Below are 17,208 nucleotides of genomic sequence, written 5' to 3' on the forward strand. Positions count from 1 at the left end.
CTTCAACATGCATCCTTATCATGGCATCCAACACTTATCACAGCATCCACCCCACTATTTTAATTCCTTGTTTAACTGTCATCATTTTTAAATTTGACAACTATTCATTGAGAGCCCATTATATTACAGATACTGTATTCTCCTCTGTGTACAGACTGTGGTCAATATAGAGTATTGTAGAAGCACATTTAGAATGTGAGAGAAGTCCAAGAAATGTTTCTTAGTGACTTGTGTTCCCATCTATTTCCCTACTAAATTAAACTAGAGACAGTTCCATAATCATTTCTGAGTTATCTGAATTGCCTAACATAGTATATAGTAGATAAATATTTATACCATCAATTATTGGATTTTAAACACATACTAAATATTCTTTGCATTTTAAGAGGCCACCAACCAGCCAATACTTTCTACCCAGCGAGTTTTTCTTTGATATCACTTTGGATACAATGGAGTGTAAAAAGCAAAGAGACAAACTAATATAGTGGAAAATATGGGACTTAGAGTCAGAACACTGTGATTAATAATTCTGCCACTTACTAGGTATGTGTCCTTGGTCAAGACCCTTAACCTCTCTACATCTCAATTTCCTCATCTGAAAAAGGCAGTTACAAGAATGAAATGAGATAAAGAGAAAATAAAAGCATAAAATGTAAGAGGTTATCCAAAATGATGTCTATTATTATTATTGTTATTAAAGTCAATGCAGATCAAGTCTCCTTATGACTGGTTATCCCAGCTCTGTAATGCTACAGGATTTCCAAAGTTCATTCTTCATCTTCGCTTTACCATCCAAGAGGTAGACTTTTGTACTTTAATAAATACATATTGATGGAAATGGTTAAAAATCACAAAGAAAACAAGCCAAAAATTGAGTAAATATACATTAGGTATGAAAGGGACAAGACAAAAGTACCAGCCTATGACAGTTTATAATTTGAATGTATGGACCCCCCCCCAAAAAAAAATCAGGCCACAATTTTGTTTAATGTTGAACAAAAGGGTAGGTAAGTGGCACAAAAGAGTAGTGCTGTGAACTGTTTCACAGTAAAATGGTAACCCTCTGACCTAGAAAGTCAGGATATCTGGGCTCAAATACTAATTTAGCTACCAATTCAACCACTAATACCCAGGTGGTCTACACACCCAACACTCTAGTCTTTCAGTTCCTTGATCTCCTTTGCTCCTATTGTCTTTTTCTTCCACTGTATCTTAGCCACTCACTTATAGGGCCACAAATCTCAAATGGCCACTCAACTTTGCCCAGCTGTGCTACGATTCTGATTGCTTTCCATCCTCCAAATGACTATTTTGTACCTTATCTTCTCCCCTTAAACCTCCTACTCAAATATTCCTCCTCACTCCTTACTATTCTTGCATCATACCTTATCTTCATTGAGAAAAAGTATTAGTATCAGGCAGAAAGTTCTCACCTCTGACCACTGAATCTACCCATCTATCTGCATCTTTACCCATACTTGCTGTCTTTCTTCTTATTACTATAAATTATATGTTCATGTGGCTGGGCGTGGTGGCTCACGCCTGTAATCCCAGCACTGTGGGAGTCCGAGGCGGGCGGATCACCTGAGGTCAGGAGTTCAAGACCAGCCTGGCCATGGTGAAACCCTGTCTCTACTAAAAATACAAAAAATTAGCCAGGCGTGGTGGTGTGCACCTGTAATCCCAGCTACTTGGGAAGCTGAGGCAGGAGAATCGCTTGAACCTGGGAGGCAGAGGTTGCAGTGAGCTGAGATGGCGCCATTGCACTGCGGCCTGGGCAACAAGAGTGAAACTCCGTCTCAAAAAGAAAAAAATTTTATGTTCATGTTCCTACTAAGGCCAACACTTCTATATATTCCCTGGATTCCATACCCTCTTATCTTCTCAAAGACTTCACTCCTAAAATATACACACTCTCTTATACCATCATTTCCACCCCCCTCTATTGGATTATTCCCATTAGTCTAAATATGCTTAACTATCCTTAAGAACCCTTCTTTGACCATACATATTCCTCTATTACCTCCATTTATTGGCTCTCTTTTATAGTAAAACGTCTTGAGATGTCTATAATACTACGTCAATCTCTTTTCTCTTTTCTTTTTTTTTTTTTTAATTTTGAGACAGAGTCTCGCTCTTTTGCCAGGCTGGAGTGTAGTGGCACGATCTCGGCTCACTGCAACCTCTGCCTCCCAGGTTCAAGCGATTCTTCTCCCTCAGCCTCCCGAGTAGCTGGGACTACAGGCGCATGCCACCATGCCTGGCTAATTTTTGTATTTTCAGTAGAGATGGGGTTTCACCATGTTGGCCAGGTCTCTTGACCTTGTGATCTGCCGGCCTTGGCCTCCCAGAGTGCTGGGATTACATGTGTGAGCCACCCACCGTGCCCGGCCAGCAGTACTATGTCAATTTCTTGACACCACATTTTCTCTTCATTGTACTAGTCAAGGCATAAAACTACTTTATGTTTCCAAAATCCAATGCACAGATCTCTTTATTTTACTTGATTTCTAAGCATGATTCAATACCATTGGCCATGTTTTGTAGTCTTGACTTTTTTGTTTGTTTGTTTTTTAGTAGAGAGGGGGTTTCTCCATGTTGGTCAGGCTGGTCTGGAACTCCCGCCTTAGCCTCCCAAAGTGCTGGGATTACAGGCATGAGCTACCATGACCGGCCAGTTTTGGCTTTCATGTCTCCGCACTCTTCAGATTTTCTTACTTCATTGGCTATTCTTCCATCTCCTTTGTTTACTTATTTTCCTCTGCTTTATACTAGCCAATGCAATGTTCTCTGTGAGCACACTTGCCCTAGGTAGTTTTACATATGCTGATGACTCCCAACTTTGTATCTTTGGTTCCTTGCACTCTGCAGAGCTCAAGACTCAACTTACCTTTGATTTCTAATAAGAATATAAAAATCAAGGTAAGCAAAATAAAACTCCACCCCCCACCCCCCACTCCACCCTGGCTGCTCCTTTTTCTTCCTTAGTCTTTTCCATTTGGTAAATGGCATAACCATCCACACAAACTCAAGACAAAAACTTAGGGGCTAGAGGTGACTTCTTTTTCATCACCTCTATATTCAAAACATCACAAAATCTGTAGGCTTTGCCCCCAAAATAGAGCTCACATACATCTACTTCTCTGCTATTTTATCCCGAACTTGTCATTCCTCTTTGGATTTCTGCAATTGCCTTCTGCTATAGATCTTGCTCCCCACCCAGTATGATTCAGTCATCACGTAATAGGCAGAACAAACGTTTTTAAAATGTAAATCAGATCCTATCATTCCCTCCAAACTCACTACTGGTTTCTCTTCACACTTAAAATAAATTCCAAACTTATTCCATGGGTAGATTTCCATGGCCTATTCAAAGCCTTACATGATTTGGCTCCTACCTATCCCTCCAAGCTCATCTTGTATCACTTTCTCCACATTCTAGCTACAGTGGTCTTTATGATGTTCCTTGAAGGAGCCAAGTTCTTTCCTTCCTTAGGGCTCTTGCAATTGGAGTTGCCTTTACCTGTAGTAGGCTGATCCCAAATATTTCCATCATTGGTTTTTAAAAATATTACTAAGCAATCAATCTAAACTAACCCCTCCCCCAGTCTTAAGGAAGACCTTCACACTGTTTTACTTCTTCACTGTGCCTACTATTATCCAAAATTCCTTGCTCATATATTGTTTACCTATTTTCTATCTTCCACTCACTAGAATTTAAGCTTCATAAGAACAGCAATCTTGCTAGTCTTTCTTATCATTGTATTCACAATGCCTAAAACAATGCCTGACAAAGTAGGATATTCTTTAAAAAATAATGAATGCCTTTCCCTAAGCAAGTCACTTGACTTCTCTACTTAACTCACACTGGTGAGTTTACTACTGCTAGACTAAGCTCTGGGTGCAGGAAAAACAAAAGTGGCTAAGGTATGGCTTCTTCAGAAGCTCATCCATTCATTCCCTCAAAAAATATTTATTGAATGTATATTACACTATGTTCCAAGTACTGTTCAATCTCAGTGTTTAGTAAACACCCCAGTAACATGGGATTTCGTTAACCAACAGAAGTGTTTAAACAGGATGAGTATGAAAATAAGTACAAAATAAGAAGTACTATAAAAATGATACTTTATATGTTACTATTACAGCAGCTGCCTATTTCCTTTTGTCTTGTAATTGCCAGGACCTTCTGACAAGAGCCAACTGAAAAACAGCAGTATAAATCATGGTACTCTAAAAGCCCAGACTTCAACACTATGCAATATATCCACACAACAAAACTGAACTTGTACTAACTAAATCTGTATAGAATTTTAAAAAGTAAGTTAAAAAAAATTCCAGAGGACAATAAATATGAATGTCCTTTACATAGGCACACAGTGACTAAAATATTTGGGGCATGAATTCGCTAAGGGTGACAATAATAAGTGTTATTTTTCATGCTTCTTTGCACAAATAATTATATTTATCTCTAAGGAAAATCAGAGAGTGGGGTGTCACCTCCCTCAGTGCCAACTGGGCTAATTATCTCCCCGTATCACCGAATCTGTTATTTCATAGGCTCTAGGAAACCCAAAGAGGGGAGTGAGGGACCTGGTATGGTCCCTTGCAGAGCTCTTGTAACACTCCTGATTGATGTGACAGACACAGTATGTGTGCAACTGTCCTTTTTCCTTCAAAAGCACTGGTCTAAAGCAGGGATCCCCAACCCCTGGGCAGTGGACAGGTACAGGTTTGTGGCCTATTAGGAACAGGCCACACAGCAGGTGAGCGGGGCTAGAGGATTACGCCCGAGCTCCACCTCCCGTCAGATCAGTAAAGGCATTAGATTCTCATAGGAGCACAGACCCGATTGTGAATCGTGCATGTGAGGGATCTAAATTGCACCTTCTCATGAGAATCTAATGCCTGATGATCTGAGATGGAAGACTTTCATCCCATCCTGCCTCCCCCGCCGCCCGCGCCGCCCCAAATTGTCTTCCATGAAACTGGTCCCTGATGCCAAAAAGGCTGGGGACTGCTTGGAAGTGCTTGTCCACTGGGTTAAAGCCAAGAGGAGTAAACAGGATTAAGGGGCGTGGAGGTGGGTGGGTTCGGGAAGACAGCTTTCTCAGGATGGGCAACCAATCCCAGAATCTTCAATCACAGGAGCATGTATGTGAAGGTTTATTTGCAGGGATCCACCATTTGTAAAATAGTACACGCTTAATAAAATTAATTTTGCAGTCAATCTTGACTGACAGATCTCTTCTTTCTTACTGCAGAGTATTCGTAAAATAAGAAAAACAGGAGGAAGAGAGAACAAAGAAGAGAGATGTGGGATGAGAGAGTAAGGAAAGGAATCACAGAGAGGAGAGACAATGTCTGTGGCTATTTTCCCAGCGTCTGGGAGAGGAGCCCAAGCATCCCATTGAACTGAGGGGGAGGAAAGGCCCTCCTGGGGCCTACCGCAAGTGAATGATAGCCGGAGACCCGGGACTGGCGCCAAAGGGCTTGGAAGGGCGGAGTTAAGAAAAATGGGCCGTACCTACAACTTCCTGCGCAGCCCTCGCTGGCCCAGGAGCTCAGTAACCGTTGCGTAAACCACGCGCCACCCAGGTGGGCAGGGTAGTGACGCAAAAGCCCGGCTAGACTTCCGCGCAGGAGCGGAGCGGGGCGGGGCGGGGCGGGGTGCGCGGCAGCGCGTTTAAGTGACGTCTTGGCCGCGCGGCAGAGACCAGGGTTCTGGGGCTCCTGGGACTGTCTGGTGTGTTTTCTGTCTATTGAACCCTTTCCTTTTGACGTCTCTTCTGAATATTGACTCATCGGGTTGTAGAAATCCAGGGACAGAGTTGACATCACTGGGCATTTTAGCCAAAAAGCAGTGCTCGGGACTGCATGTGCCAGAAGTAAACTTGTCAAAACTCAGATTGTTTCCCCTAAAGTCAGCTTGAAGCGCAATGGTAAAAGAGCACGGTCTCTCCCCAAGACGGCCTGAGCTTAAACTGCAGCACTGTCACTTGCTAGCTATGGGACCTAGGCAAATACATCATCTCCCTGAGGTTGTCTTCTCATCTCTAAAGGACGCTGTGGTGGTGGTGTGAGAATAAATGAGACATAGCAAGTGTCTGGAACAAAGACACTGTGTACAAAGTAAACAATATACTGTTATCAATATAAAACCTTTTTTGTTTGTTTTTTTTCCCCCGCCTGAAATCTTATGTGGAAAGTTGAATGTGAAAGAAATGAAAGCGGAGCTGCGTTGATGGTGGACCCAGAAGCTTTGGCCTTTCAGTCCCAAAGTTTCCAGGAATATAATCCACGCTTCCTATAAAAGACAAAAACAACCGTTATTGGAGAAAGTGCAAATTTCTTAGAAAGATAAACTGCCCATTCCTATCTAATGTTTCTCCTGACACTCAAAACAGTGTTTACTCTTGAACACTGTATTCCTTTTTGACTCACTGTGTTTTCTAAAGTTAATTCCTCTACCGGAGTGTTCTTTTTCTTAGTCATCATCTAAGATCTGATTCAAATTACAGTTCTTTCTTGGGTAACTTAAAAACGAAATTATCTTTTTATTGGTTTTGTTGTTGTTGTTGAGACAGGGTCTCACTCTATTACCCCGGCCGGAGTGCAGTGCCATCTAGGCTCCCTGCAGCCTCCGCCTCCTTGGTTCAAGCAATCCTCCTGCCTCCTGAGTAGCTGGGGCTACAGGCGGGCGCCACCACCCCTGGCTAATTTTTGTATTTTTTTTTTTTTTGAGACGCAGTCTTGCTCTGTTCCCCGGGCTGGAGTGCAGTGGCCGGATCTCAGCTCACTGCAAGCTCCACCTCCCGGGTTTACGCCATTCTCCTGCCTCAGCCTCCCGAGTAGCTGGGACTACAGGCGCCTGCCACCTCGCCCGGCTAGTTTTTTGTATTTTTTTTTTTTTTTTTGAATTTTTGTATTTTTAGTAGAGAGGAGTTTCACATGTTGCCCAGGAGGCCGTGAACTCCTGGACTTAAGTGATCTGCCCGCCTTGGCTTGCCACAGTGCTGGGATTACAAGCATGCGCCACCACAGCCCTGCCCTTTTTATTGTTTTTAACACCTTCCCTCCTTCAATGTGATACAGACATCTCAGCAAGGATTTAATTTTCTTCCTCATTTCAGGAGAGTAGACAGGGTTTCATGATTATAGGATTAAGGGAATGTTTTGTACTCATGAAAAGGAAATGTTTTGTACTCATAGGAAAAGCAGGTAGATCCCTAAAGATAATGGGAGGTGGGACAAATGGTAGATCTGGGAAGGAAGACCTTTGCTAGGAGTCTGTTTGCCTCCAGGGCACTACTCTTATGCTCTAGAAGGAATGGGCTCCTGGACAGGTTAAGTGCTTTAAGGTCCATGTAAGGAAGATGGAGGGCACATCAACAAATGGAGTTTTGGAATTCTCACCAGGCCAGAGGGCTCAGGCTGGATTTGAGTCAATCAACTATAAATATATTACATGCTCCCCAAATGCCATGAAGCAATCCCACCTGTTACAGAGAGGTACATAAATGATTCATATAAAAATATAATGTTCTGAGACATTGACAAAATATAGTGGTTTATTGGGAGACAATATAATGAAAATTTACCAATAAAAAAATTTAAATAATTATCTGATAACCTCTTATAAAAATTAATAGTATTTTAAAACTAAGTAAATTAATTATATTTGCAACAAGGCCATAGAAAGCAAAAGCTTTTGAGGAATAAGGAGAATCTTAACTGACAGCAATTTTTTAAAACTATATTGACATGATAAAAAAAGTTTTAAAACTTTCTACATAAATATTTTCATACTTCTGAAAGTACTTCAATAAAAATAAAAATTTGGCCAATGATCTATTTAGTATGATTTCAGTGCCAAATTTCTTTTCTAGTTTTATCTCTAATTCTCTTCATCAGTCTCAAGTGCTAATCACTTTCTATGCTCCAGGCTTTACTGGTTTCAAAACTTTGCTAATATGCCAGCCTCCCACATTAGTTGTTCCCATCTTCACCTTACTCCCTAATATTACCCCATCCGTCCAGATCCTCTCCATTCCTCAAGATCTAGTTCAAGTATTAGCTCCTCTAAGATTTCCTCAACTTCTACACTAAAAACACTTTTGAATTGTTCACTTGGATTATAGCTATTTGTACATATCTTATTTCCTTCTAAGGTTCTTAAAGGCAAGTATCATGTCTTGTTCATATTTGTATTCCTCACATGGTCAATTTTCCATTAGAATTCAAGTTCTATTGAAAACCAAGCCCTTGAATATCTTGTTCATCACTGTATTCCCTAGCATCTAGCACAAGACCTGGCACACAGTAGGCATGTTATAATATATTCTGAGTGAGGGAGCAAATGGATTTTAAAAACAGCTCCATGAAGGCAGGGATCTGTTTCATTCATTGCAAAATGAATATCTGAATATAAACATGAAGGCTTAGCATTCATTATATACAACAAAATTCTTTAATCTGCATAGCATCATAAAAGTCAAATATGAAGTATTTATGTTGCCTTTCACCCAACAAATTCAGTTGATATCTTTCTGAAAATAATACATCCCCCAAAACTGTAGTGTAATTTTAAAGAATCAAAATAAAATAGATGTTATTAAAGTAGTTTCAGTTTTGTTTTTTTCTGTGTTCTAAATTTTCTGCAATGAAAATGTGTTTTTATAATCAGAAAAAAATAATCAATATTATTTTTAAAGAATGTAGTGGGTGAGATCATTTGCAAATGTATACCTGAGGAAATTTTGAGGACATCAAGGTCAATCAAGGTGATTGGGAATTAATACCACAGAGGAAAATACTGTCCTGAGACATATGACACTTCTTTCAGGGACTGAATTATGTCCTTCCCCACAAATTTATATGTTGAAGCCCCAACTTCCAATGTGATGTATTCAGATATGAGGATTTGGGAGGGCAATTAGATTTGGGTGAGGTCATGAGGGTAGGGCCCTCATGATATGATCAGAGTACCCTTATAAGAAGAGACACCAGAGAGCTTGCTTGCTCTCTCTCGGCGTCATGTGATAACACAGTGAGAAGGTGGCCATTGGCAAGCCAGGAAGAGAGACTTCGCCAGAGCCCAACAATGCTGGCATCCTGATCTTGAACTTCCAACCTTTAATAGAAATAAGTTTCTGTTGTGTAAGCCACCCACTGTATGGTATTTTGTTATAGCAGCCCAAGCTGACTAAGATAGATGAAGCAGACTAAGATCCAAACGGTTGTGTGGCAAGTAGCTTTCTGATATTGAGAGAGAATCCCCTTATTCTCAGATTTAGTCAGTAAATGTTTATTAAATGTCTATTGTGTTCCATGGCCTGTGAAAAATGCTGAGGATTCAAGGATAATTAAGAAAAGGTTCCTACCCATAGGGAGCTGGTTTAATAAGAGACAAACATGTAAATAAACTTTAAAAAGTGTTACATGTGCTCTGACAGAAGTATGTATAAGGGGCCCAAAAGTTAGAGTAATTGTTTCTATCTGTGGTTTAAGTGGGGATAGGTTGGGTTGGTCAGTACTCTATCAGGTTAACCCTAAGTTCACCAACCAAGTCAAGACATGTGGCTTTCCATGTGGCGACAAACCCTGGCCTTCACATGGTGAGCCCTGCTGAATGGTCAGCCTCTGTCATTCTTGACCTCACCAGCTCCATGATATATAACAGCAACATAGTCTTATACCAATTAATAAATTCCTACAAAGAGCTTCCAGGAATAGGCACAAATTTCAGAGATCCAATAGAGGAAGTCAAAAGGCCAGCAGTGGGCAGTCACAGAGATTTAGATGGTGGCCCTCTTAGAGGTAGAAAAGAGCTTGCTGCATGACCTGCAAAATGAAACAGGTATTGGCAGTGGCTGTTTGAGGTGTCCTTCAATCATTTCTATACTCTGTGGACCTCCATTTCGAATTTTCCTAGGGGCCCTAAACATATTCAACAGCATTCTGATTTGGTTATACTAACTGTATTTTGTATAAGTTAATAAATATTCCAAGCCTGTTACTTGGAGAAAATGCCACTGATGACCTGGGAAACAGCATGAAGTGTAATACTTTTTGGTCTCACATCCCTTTTGCTGGCTAAGTCCTAATCATCCCTTAGCCAATACCCTACTTTCTCTAGGAAGCTGTGCCTAAACTCCACCACCCTTGGATTGATTGAATACTGCTGCCATGAGCTCCCTAGCACCCCTGTAGTTCCTGTATAATAGCACTTATCATATTGTTTTGCGTTCTCTTGTTTAATTGTCTGTCATCTCTATTGGACTGTTAAATCCTTAAGGACAGGGACAATATTATTCTTGATGATGTGCCTGGATCTCAAAAGCTTTCAGTAAGTATTTTTTGGATGCATCTACTTTTAAAGCCAGGAAAATAGAGGACCAGATGATTATTAAGTTTATGGTGCCCCCAGCAAAGTGCACTTAACCAATGAAGTTCAGTTCAAAACACTTATCTGACCTTTGGTATAAATTAATCAAGTCCAAACCAAGAGCATAAACATTAAAGGAATACATAGGGTAACCAAAGTCAAGCTGACATAAAATTAAAGGCTATTTAGGAGAAGTGAATATTAAACTAGTTTTGAATAGAGGTGAAAGCCATGGTGGATAGGGCTCAAACAGAAGTCTAATGAAGAGAGGAATGGACAGGCTTTATTTACGCAGATCAACTTGGTGGGATTAGGATATTCATAATTCATTAATCTAATACATATTTAATATCTGCTTCAAGATTAAAATGAACTTTGAATTCCAGGTCAAGGAGTTTAGATAGGATATGACAAGTATATAATAAACACTTCAGGTACACAGATAACATGATAAAAACTGTAAACTGTATGTGAATGTGATCATTTCAGTAATTACACAGAAGATGACCTAGAGTGCAGAGGAACTTAGGAGTGATACACAAAAGCAGAGATGGCCTGTTACAAAGTAGGATAAAATATGATCTATGCAGGTAAGTATTTCTTCTAATATTTTCTCTGCTGGCAAGTCACAATTTCTGAAATTCCTGCCACAGAAGTCACTCTTTTGGTTTAAGGCAATGTCTTTCAAAAGCTTTTGTTTGCATGTAAGAATATGCTACTAAGTGATGGTAACATCCAACACAGTGGAAACTCTGGCCCCGAAAATCTGATGTTCCATTCCTCCTAGGAGTATGAATGCTTACCTAGAGACAACACTTAGCTGCCTCACAGCTGGATATGATCATTACCAATAAATGTAAGAGAAGAGATGTGTCCAGCTTCCACATCCCTTCCTCAAAAATACTTTGCTATACTTGCATTTTTCTTGAGAGATAGAAAAGAGACATGGTAGAGATCCATTTTTAACCCATTTATGCCTAGTGCTCCATTATTAGAACGCTAAGCCTGTGGGAGTTATTTATATCCTATTGTTCAAGGTCATCGCCAAGGTCTGATTTTTCACAAAAAATGTTTGCAACCTCTGGCGTAAATAGGTTAAGCCATGTCCTAAGCTAGGACATGGCAGAGCCTCAGGACAGAAAGACATGGGACTCTGAGCAGACGTCATGAGCAGAGTAACCCTGTTAGTATTAACCAACCAGTCAGTTTCATTAGAGGGAAACAGAATTCTATTTTCTTTTAAGCACTGTATTTTTTGTTTCTTCATTATAGCACATTACCCTAATGTAATATTCATGAGACTGGCATAGATTTGAAACTTACCTATCTTCCACCTAGAAATGGGAAGAGCCTAAAGATATGGGTCATAAGAAACAAATAAAAAAAGGGCTGGATTAGGGCACTCCTTAGGGGAAGGTAGACTCACATGGGCGGTTGAAATAAAGGAACCTGTGTGGTCAGCTAGGGGGCAGGATAAAGTTTTTTGACATCTGGAGGGGGCAAGAGGATGAACCAATGAAGATACTTCATGTACTTTAAAATTTTGGTGGGACCAATCAGTTACAGTAATTTAAAGAAAGGTAGTAAGGGAAGGAGAAATGGAGAAAAGGCAGATTATCAGGGAAAACGAGGGTAGAAATTCATGAGCGACTGCATTATGATTTTAACAAAAACAAAACCAAAAAAGAAGAGCCAAAACCAATTCAAAGCATCAGAGCCTGGGCAAATATGAATCAGGAAACTGTGAAAGTTAAAATTTAGAGCAATCCTAGCTGAAGAGGATACTGAAGCTGGTCTTTCCCGTGTTAACTGTAAACTGTGGTAGTATATTAAAGTAGGTATGTCCTTATGCAAATTAAGATGGATGATGAAGGGGTGTTTGAAAAAAAAGGTAGAGAGATTAAGGTTGGTGATATAGATCACTACCACCCACATGGAAAGAGCAAGGGCTAAAAATGCTGTTTAAAGAAATAGCTACACTTCTGGTTCTATTGCATTTTAAGCGTAAACATTACATATTTCAATGTGCATCTCGAAAAAGTAGCAGCTTTCTAATCATTATGCTCAGCACTCTCTCTTTTCACCTCTAAACTTGCACAGAAGTCTCTCCTTGAACTTCTTCATCTTTATTTTGATGTTCAACTTTCTGCAGAAGCCTGGGGCCCAGTAAACCAATAAGCAGACTTCCAATTGGGGCTGTGATAAGGATGGACAAAAATGCCACTGTCAACACATCCATTCCGTAGTCTTCTAATTGTTTCTCTCCATGCGACCTTGCTGTGTCCAAAGCCACAGATCCTATTGCAGCCTATAAAAGTTTAAGGGTAAAGATGGAATCATGATAAGATAAGCACATTTAAAAAATGAATTTTTTTATTGTTTGCAAAAGCCAATTGGTTGGTTTTTTGCTCAACTAAGAAAGTTCTTTTAGTCTTCTTTCAAAGTGTATTGCAGGGTTGGTTTTTTTTTGTTTTGGTTTTTTACTTTTTTAGAGACAGGGTCTCGCTGTGTTGCCCAGACTGGTCTTGAACTCCTGGCCTCAAGTGATCCTCCCTCCTAAGCCTCCCAAAGTGCTGGAATTACAGGAGAAAGTCACTGTGCCCAGCTCAGCTGGTTCTGATGATTTAAAAACTCTCTGCCTTTGCATGGGAACATACTAATGACTCATTTGTACCTATCTGTGTAAGGCAGGGTTACATAAATATCAGTAAAATACATTTCAAAACACAAAGCAAATCCAGACTCACAATATTAATTAAATATAACATAAAGTTCTATGTACTAAATTTTTCCTGAATAAAGATGAAAATTATTGGTCATCTCCTTTTATCTTTAGGAATTTGGAACTAAAAAATAAGATGAAAAACATGCAGTGATACCTACTGAAAACTTAAATTTTAAATAAATATATATTGCTTTAGAGCTTAAACTCATTGTCAGACATCATGAAACATGAAAATAGTGGACACCTTGACAACTTGAAGCTGATTTTATTAGGTATTTGGTCAACTCTTTGCCTCACAAGTTGGTGAAATATTTTATTTGGAATGTATCTATTGGAAAATATTATGAAAATTCTCAGTTTCTTGTAGAGGTAAAATGCAATATTATCAGTGCAGATGGGAAAAATGTATTAATTAATCTGGTTTTCCCTTATTCCACAGAGAACAATGTAAGCCTCTAAGACAATGAAAAAGAAAAGTGTGCATCAGACACAATGGCAGAAACTACTAATTGCTCACAAAAACCTGAATGCCCCCTTTCTCTTCTACAATAGAACTCCTGAAGTTTTGTTAGTCACATTGCTGTCCAGAGACTTTTTTATAGAACTCTTAGCCATTATGTTTCAGACGTTTTTGAAAGTCTGATGGGGTGGGGGAAATTCTGGAGTAATGCCCAAATGCAAAGAGCATATAATTGAAATCTGGAATATAATTACTGAGCATACACATCCCCAAAAGCCTCCTAAGTGAAAAACACTTGATTTTAATTCCTTAATAACAGAAATTTGAATATTTAATTATAAAATAATCTGGGACAAAACAGTTAAATGTTGTTTGATGTAATTAGTCTGAAAATATACAACCAAAGATACATCACATTTGCAACAAATCATAATCTATATAGTTCTAACTTAATTAGCAACCATAGGTATTCTAACAAATGCATGGTCAACAAATCCAAGCACCTATCTATAATAGCTTTATTTATCACATGTTTATTAGAATGCACAAATTTTCGGTTAAGTGATTGAGACATCTGCCAGGAAGTTCAGTGAGTTCTGAATAATTAATACCAACTAATAATCTAGGAAATCAATACAGTACTTTCTAGGTTGTTTTTCAATAAATCTTTTCTCCATTACATACAAAGACTCTGGTCAAGCTCAACTGATCATCAATCATATTAACATTAAAATATTGCCGGGCGCGGTGGCTCAAGCCTGTAATCCCAGCACTTTGGGAGGCCTAGACGGGTGGATCACGAGGTCAGCAGATCGAGACCATCCTGGCTAACACCGTGAAACCCCGTGTCTACTAAAAAATACAAAAAACTAGCCGGGCGAGGTGGCGGGCGCCTGTAGTCCCAGCTACTCCGGAGGCTGAGGCAGGAGAATGGCGTAAACCCGGGAGGCGGAGCTTGCAGTGAGCTGAGATCCGGCCACTGCACTCTAGCCTGGGCGATAGAGCGAGACTCCGTCTCAAAAAAAAAAAAAAAAAATCTCCAAACATTAAGGGTACCATGTTATTTCTATTTTATTCTTTTCTTGGAAGCTATTAACATGAAAAGAGTTAACAACTCTTTCCTTGGGTGACTTAGAGAGTGCTGACTGATGAAATTCAAACTCTTCTCTCCTGTTACTACTGCTTTCTAGTAGAATAGGGATTTACTGGATTTTTACTTGTACCCTGGTGATCTAAGGAAATTTAATGAGCTATCACATTTAAGGAATGAATATACCAAAAATATAGGTTTTAAAGAATAGATTAGGATAAACTTTTCATAAATCCATTTCAATTATTTATTTTCACTAAATTTAAACAAGCCCTCTGATTCATTATTTCAAGGTGTCATGCAGAAATAGCAGTTAAAATACTAAGCCATCCTATCCATCATACCTGAACTGTGGCCTTTGGAAGCCATGCAAAAGAAATAAATATCTTTTCTTTTAAGTTAAAACCAGCAAAACACACCATCAGAAATGTAGTCAAAATTCTTATCAATACTGCAATGCCTACGGTGGCAACACAAAGGCCTGTAAGAAATATTCAATTTTTAGAAATAATAAAATACTAGGAGAGAAACTGTATCTCATGGTAACTAATTCAAAATAACCATCAACAGAAATAATTTTTAAAGCATTAAAAAATTACAAATACAAAAATGTTTAGGCAGAATATATAAAAACAATTAACATTAAGGATCAGTCAGGCTATTTATTTAAAATAAGGTGTTTCCTTAGATTAAAACCAGAAATTAAGCATATTTGAATTCTTATATGGAAGATTTGAATGTTATATACGTATTATGCTTTATAGCAAGAACCATGCTTTTTCATGTGTGTAAGAAGAATTTATTAAATGATATGATTAAATGATAAGTAATAAGCTTTAAGTACTGGGTACACATAAATGTATAATATATAGACTTTGCCTCAAAGTCAGAGGAAGACAGAAACATAAACAACTAATTCATAGATTATACAGGAAGTGAGGTATAAACAGAGAGCATAAAAGAGGGAAAAGTAATATTTTCACCCCAAAAGTCAATAATTCTTTACAGGGTATAAGACCAGAAGTGATATCCAAAGTATTTATGAGCCAGTATGTAGGGAATTAGCCAATCAGAGCTGGCTGGGCACTAACCAATCAGAATAGACACTGGCAGTCTACCACTGTTTCACCATACTGATGTGTAATGGTTGTACTGGTCCCAATTATCCCTGGTTAACATATACAGCTACTCCATGTAGTCCTGTAGAACTCTGTTGATAAAGACAAGTTCATCATCATTTGCCAAACAAGGGATTGTGACTAGTGCTGCTGCATGCTACTGGACCTAGGAATGGTACAGCTAAGATGACTCCTGAGTATTAGGGTGATTTTTTAAAAAGTAACATTTGTTGAGTGTTTACTCTGTGCCAAGTGCTGTACTAAGCTTTAAATGTATTATTTTACTTAGTCCTTACAACCTATGGGATAAGTATTATTTTATAGTTGAAAAAACCAGAAACTCAGAAAGGATAAGTACTTTTCTCAAATTCAAAGGGCTGATAAAACATCAGATAGACATGGCAGGAGGATCTGTTGTAAATCTGTCAGATGGCTTTTTTATAGGAAAGTTCTGTGGTTCTTTGTTGAAAGGTATTTCTTCAAGGTTGGAAGGTATTCAAAAATATCTGTAGCCTGAAGTACAAGATAAAGAGTTGATACCATTCCCAGAAGGAAACACTGAAAGTTTGAGAAGAGGATGAGAAGGAAGTTTTAGCTGAGTTTGAAGTTTAACAGGACATACAAGTGGTGCTGTCCAATCAACAACTGGATATATTGATTTAGAGATAGTTTGGAATTATACAGTTTACAGTTGATGTCACTAGTATAGATAAGGTTAGAGAAGTGATATAGAGCCAGAGACACAGAAGGCCTTGGAAAGAACTTTGATAAAGGGCAGTGTTTAAACTACATGTGGTGTAAGGAAAGGCTCAAACAGCACTGGGAAATAAAAAGTTTAAGAACTTAATATAAAGAAGTGTTAGAGGGTCAAAAGCAGCAAATGCTGCTGAAGAGAGATCAAGTAAAGCAAAGACTGGATTTAGCAATATTACCTTGGTGAGAGCTTGGCAGGTTGTGTGATAGGCAGAAGCTGGGCTAAAATGTATAGAAGGAAATGGGAACTGAACTGGAAAGGGGAATGTAGTGACCTCTTTTGAAAAGTCTGAAAAGAAGATGAGAGAGGTAGCATGGTAGAGATGGGGGGAAGTGAAATAGAGAAATTATATATATATATATTTATATATACACAATTTTAACATATTATTTTAATACACATTATTTTAATTGTAGTAAAATACACACAACATTCACCATCTTAATGATTTTTATGTGTATAGTTAGTATCATTAAGTATATTCACATTATTATGCAACCAATCTCCAGAAATTTTTCATCTTGCAGAATTTAAACTCTATACCCATTAAACAACAACTATCCATTTCCCTCTACTCCCAGCCCCTGGCAAGTACCATTTATGAGTTTGACTACTCTGGATACCTCATGTAAGTGGAATCATACAGGGTTAGTCTTTTTGTGACTGGCTTATTT

General features: G+C 38.8%; 2 protein-coding genes across 8 annotated transcripts in view; both read right to left on the bottom strand.

Moving 5' to 3' along the window:
• SLC9B1 (solute carrier family 9 member B1) overlaps positions 1 to 5,864 on the bottom strand; it is a 130,008-nt gene extending 124,144 nt beyond the window's left edge. The window contains exon 1 of the mRNA XM_010363329.2: positions 5,528 to 5,864. Within this exon, the coding sequence (XP_010361631.2) occupies positions 5,528 to 5,838 (311 nt within the window). The 5' untranslated portion in view covers positions 5,839 to 5,864. The remainder of the gene's footprint in view (positions 1 to 5,527) is intronic.
• Positions 1 to 17,208, bottom strand: part of SLC9B2 (solute carrier family 9 member B2) — a 94,616-nt gene that overhangs the window by 28,332 nt on the left and 49,076 nt on the right. For 3 of the 7 annotated variants that reach the window (XM_030915045.1, XM_010363331.2, XM_030915050.1), the window contains 3 exons: positions 15,007 to 15,143; positions 12,472 to 12,695; positions 5,152 to 6,307 (listed from right to left, as the gene is read on the bottom strand). In XM_030915045.1, the coding sequence (XP_030770905.1) occupies positions 12,474 to 12,695; positions 15,007 to 15,143 (359 nt within the window). In that variant the 3' untranslated portion in view covers positions 5,152 to 6,307; positions 12,472 to 12,473. Of the gene's footprint in view, positions 1 to 5,151; positions 6,308 to 11,593; positions 12,696 to 15,006; positions 15,144 to 17,208 lie in introns of those variants that run through there. The other 4 variants (XM_030915072.1, XM_030915059.1, XM_030915065.1 and 1 more) reach the window with 3 other exon arrangements.

Source organism: Rhinopithecus roxellana, chromosome 2, assembly GCF_007565055.1.
Source record: "Rhinopithecus roxellana isolate Shanxi Qingling chromosome 2, ASM756505v1, whole genome shotgun sequence".
NCBI lineage: Eukaryota > Metazoa > Chordata > Mammalia > Primates > Cercopithecidae > Rhinopithecus > Rhinopithecus roxellana.